This window comes from Camelina sativa, chromosome 1, assembly GCF_000633955.1.
Source record: "Camelina sativa cultivar DH55 chromosome 1, Cs, whole genome shotgun sequence".
NCBI classification, from domain to species: Eukaryota; Viridiplantae; Streptophyta; class Magnoliopsida; order Brassicales; family Brassicaceae; genus Camelina; species Camelina sativa.
Genome location: NC_025685.1, coordinates 5,307,728 through 5,312,086, shown reverse-complemented (window position 1 = coordinate 5,312,086; position 4,359 = coordinate 5,307,728). Strand labels below are relative to the sequence as shown.

The window sequence follows — 4,359 nt, the reverse complement described above, 5'->3', positions numbered from 1 at the left end:
TACCTTCTGATTCTTACAAGTTGGCCGTGACTACATTATCTCAATCTCTGGCTCAGTACTCTGCAGCCATCATCCAGTTTCCAACTAGCGATGGAGCTCTCCTTAGATCTGGTCTTGATTCTGCTCGGCTCTATTTTCACCAGAGAGATTCATATCCAGCCGCTAATGATAATATGATCCACACAAATGATTCAAGTGATTGGTGCAAGACCTCTGGCTACTATGCTGATCCTCAGTCGTGGCAAGAGAGTTACGAGTATAGACCCGGTTTGAGTCCCACTGAGCCAACCAATTCTATGGAGTTCCCTCCATCTGGTTTGCCTGATATCTTTGCTTTACTAGGCAAAGCTGCTCGTGTAGTTCTTGATGCCATTGGTTTCTATTTGAACTTGAGAAGCTGTCCTTTTACTGAGATTCTTGATAATGTTCCTTTGAGGAGTAATGAGATATCGTCCTCTGTGTTGTCTGTTTGCTGTTATGCTAGGCCGTCATTTCATGGAGCACAGCACCATAACTTAACAGAAGACGAGCAGCTTATCCTGTATTCAGACCATGATCACCAGCTTGACAAGAGTCTCATCTCGTTTGTGAAATCAGACAAGGCAGGGTTGCACATTAGGGACATGCATGGGCAATGGATTTTAGTTGATATGGATCTTGGTCCTCGAGAGGCTGTTGTATACCCGGGGCTAGCTCTTTACCAGGCTACAGCAGGGTATGTGAGTCCTGCAGTTCACAGAACCGATTTAAACAGTATGCAAGGAAGTATAGAAGGGAGGTTCTCCTTGGCCTTCAAACTCATGCCAAAATCAATGACCAATCTGAGTTGCTCAGAGATGAGAGCTGCAGGTCATGGTGTTGAAGCTCAGTTTCAGCTCCCTGTTTCGGTCGATGACTTCATGCAGAGACCTCACTCAAACGATGAACTCTTTAACAGACAGACTTTGCAAAGCTTCAGCGTCCCTCAATCCCAGGATGGTATAAGAGTCTAACTTTTTAGTCTTACAGTTTAATTTCCATATTTGTTCTTTCATAGCATTTTAGAAGGATTCAGATTGAAGAGAGTCGTAGTTCATAGTTCATGTGATGTCAAGTTACTCCGTAGTTAGAAGTTTTGATCAACAGTAGGTCCTTCCTTATGGTACAGGGTCAATGAAACAGATGAAAAAGCGGAGGAAGAGCGATTCCAGATGCAAACCACTACCACCATCAAAGCGGCTGAGATTAGAAGCGCAGAGAGTTCTGAAGGAACGAGTTCAGGAGATTGCAGACAAAAAGGGAATCAAGCTCAGATTCTGCAACCTCAAGGAGTGCGAGAACAACCACAATGTAATGAACAGCCCTTGTGCGAATATAAAAAGGGAGATTGGGTGGCCGCATGGAGTTCCATTTGTTCATCCTCACGACCTCCCCAATAAAGCTAAAATCGGTTTCCTTGAGACATATGAACCAGGATGGTCTGAAACACATGACATGGAGCTCAATCTCTCTGAAACCGCTCAGGGGAACCAACATGTGACTAACTGTAACCATTCTTTCACCCAATAACTCGTGGTCCTTCCACTGAAACTTAATTCCGAGGTTACCAGTTCATTTATTTGATTGCGGGAGATGAGACAATGAGAGTACCAGTTTTGGTCCCTTGTGTTTCTTGATTGTTCAGATCAGGTTTCAGTGTCAGTGGTTGCACACGCTGTGTATGAGCTAGAGAACAGCAAGATGAGATAGAGCTATGTGAATTACTCCTACTATTTGACTTATTGTACATTGTGTCTTTGTATGGTATACAAGTATAGCATGTACCGAGATTCTCATCTATGATCAAAAATCATTTCATGTTGTATTATTATTCAGTGATTTTGATGAATAAGATTGAGTTCCTTTGATTGGTTATCAAACGAAAATTAATCTAAATACAGGAATCTTGTTGCTGTGAAAAGCAAATTAGCTTCTTAGAGTCTTGGTCAGTGGGTGTTCCATAACATGAAGAATCATCCTAAAGCATACATTACATAAAGCTGCAAACACAGTTTTTTTTAACTCTATCCAACAAACAAATTAAAGCATGTCTGAGATCTCCTGACTGTTGTTGGACCATCTTGGCCAGCAAAATTCATCAACCCCTCACGCCCAGAGCTGTGTAAAGCATCGGAGCATTGCGTGGACAAACAAAATGAAATCTCACAGCCTTCTTGCATCATGCCTCACGGAGAGCCGTAAAGAGAATCAACAAATTTCTCCTTCCAAAACTGTTTACTTTTTTTTCTTTTGCTTTTTGGAACAGAGAGTGCATCATCAGTTCCTTGGTGGTAACTGATCCTCAAAGGGAAGTTCAATTTGCATTGCATTCCCATAAAAGTCTTCCAAGTTGTAGAATGTCCTTTGTGGAGGTAAGAATAAATGGATCACCACATCACCTGAAAGCATATCAATCAACATAACACTGTCAGTTTTTACACCCCACATGACATATCGAGTAGAGGCAGGACATGAATGCAAGAAGAAACTCACCAAAATCTAACAATGTCCATGAATTAGGCTTTACATCTCCATTAGCAACTTTACCGTACTTCTTCTCAGCCAGGTCTCTCATCCTCGATCTGCATACGGTTCATAATGAGAAAGTCAGTTTATGATGTTTTTTGCAACTATGTTCAATAAATCCAAACACTTGTCTACCCAATTGCATCGATTTGAGGGCGGGAGAACGCAGTGGCGATGATGAAAAACCGAGTCCAGTAGACAAGAGGCTTCACAAAGAGGACCTTAATGTCTCCAGCTTTCACGTCACTCGCAACTTTAGCCAATTCAACAGCAACTGCAGCAAATGGATTTACAACGCCAATATCAATATTTCACATTCTTTCAATTCCTAAAGCCAAGCAAGACTGAAATATACTGCAAACGAAAATAAGGCTTTGTGGCTTACATGCTAAACTTTCAGCGTCATCATCAACCTCAGCTGTTGGGGACTTAACATCGTTGCTCTTGAAAACAACCTTGCCATATTTATTGAACAAGTCGTCGAACATCTCATCGGTATCTTCACTTATATTCTGCACAAGACAATGTTTATATACTCATCTTTCCAAGTGTTAACATAGTCAAACCAAAGACAACTCAGCTCAGATATCCATAAGTAGTGAAAGGAACTAAACACTTGTAGCAAATTATAAGAATGTGAAAAGGTTGAAACTTTGAAACTAGAGCAATAAAAAGTTCCAATCTTTTCTCGAATTTGTTAGCAAACAAACAAACCTTGATTTCAAATTAGTAAGTAGTTCACACCTAAATCACTTCATACAACTAACAAAGGGGGAAATTGCAATACAAAAAAACGAAACAGAGGTTAAGATTTGAATGTACCGAGAGAAACCCATCTTCAGCTTCCTTCCCCACAGCAAATCTCCGTGAGTTACTCAGACAAGTCAAAGTTTTGCCTCGCCAACAGCAATTGTATGGTAGCGGTAATGACAATGAAGAAGAAGTCTTTCTAGGTATTTGAGAGGATAAAACTGGTAATCGAAGAACTCCGGCGACGGTGAGACCGGTGAGAGATGTCATTGATCGCTTTGGTAAGAGGAGAGTTTGCGGCAGTTTCGAAAACTTCTCTAGTTCATCGTTGAAAAGCGGATAAGATAATTATAATCCTAAAAACCCTTTGGTGTTTACGTTTAGTTTCTCCCCTAAAATATTAACTTTTAATGATTGAATAATTAGATGATTAGTTCTATTATCAATTTTTTTTATATGATTATCGTTTGGAATGTTATATTGTAAGGTCCTATGCAATCTTCTCTTAATTGACACACATATCGTGTCATGGGCTTATATTTCATTATCGGGCCTCCCATGGCTCTACACAAAATCGTAGAAGAAATAAATGGGCCGGTTTCGAAGAACCATATCAGATAAAAAAACATGCAAGTCAACTTCGAATTCCAAAGCCGAATGTTCTCTTCTCTAATATCTCATCATCATGTGTGGTGTTTAAATTTGGTTAAAGGATCAAGCTAACTCGATTGGTTCGATTAATAGCCCAGGCAAGATTGTTGAGAATGGAATAAATGAGATATGAAATTATCGAAAAGATAAGACTTGAAATGGGGGTGGACCACTAAAAGCATACTTTCTAGTAGGACTGGCCAAAGGACGGGTACCTTTGAATTTTCTCATACCCTTTATCCGATCCGACTCTAACGGGTAATAGAAAAAATTACTCGTACTCGACCCTTAAATAAAGGGTATCCGGAAAAACAGGTACCCGAAAAAAATAGTTGACCCTTTAAATACCCGACCTTTACCCTTACCCGGAAAAATGAATATCCGATAAAAAAAATTGTCAATAATCGCAATAAT

The 4,359-nt window shown here is 40.1% G+C and overlaps 2 protein-coding genes across 2 annotated transcripts; one reads left to right on the top strand and one right to left on the bottom strand.

Moving 5' to 3' along the window:
- On the top strand, positions 3-1,846 carry LOC104704548 (the record flags this gene model as incomplete). Its single annotated transcript, XM_010420615.1, has 2 exons — positions 3-978; positions 1,148-1,846. Coding segments are annotated over 2 exons (1,377 nt in total), but the record flags the coding sequence as incomplete, so codon positions are not given.
- LOC104777169 (protein Iojap, chloroplastic-like) lies at positions 1,915-3,666 on the bottom strand. The gene is made up of 5 exons (XM_010501381.2): positions 3,367-3,666; positions 2,930-3,056; positions 2,680-2,818; positions 2,512-2,600; positions 1,915-2,417 (listed from the first exon to the last, which is right to left on the bottom strand). The coding sequence occupies exons 1-5, from the start codon at positions 3,562-3,564 to the stop codon at positions 2,296-2,298; spliced, it is 675 nt and encodes a 224-aa protein (XP_010499683.1). The 5' UTR covers positions 3,565-3,666; the 3' UTR covers positions 1,915-2,295.

Bases quoted from the DNA above. Each gene is read 5' to 3' on its own strand.
- LOC104777169 (XM_010501381.2), bottom strand. From the start codon at position 3,564: ATGACATCTCTCACCGGTCTCACCGTCGCCGGAGTTCTTCGATTACCA. The intron at 3,057-3,366 runs GTACATTCAAAT...TGTCTTGTGCAG, and splicing joins CTGAAGATGGGTTTCTCTCG to AATATAAGTGAAGATACCGA. The intron at 2,601-2,679 runs GTAGACAAGTGT...AACCGTATGCAG, and splicing joins CCTCAAATCGATGCAATTGG to ATCGAGGATGAGAGACCTGG.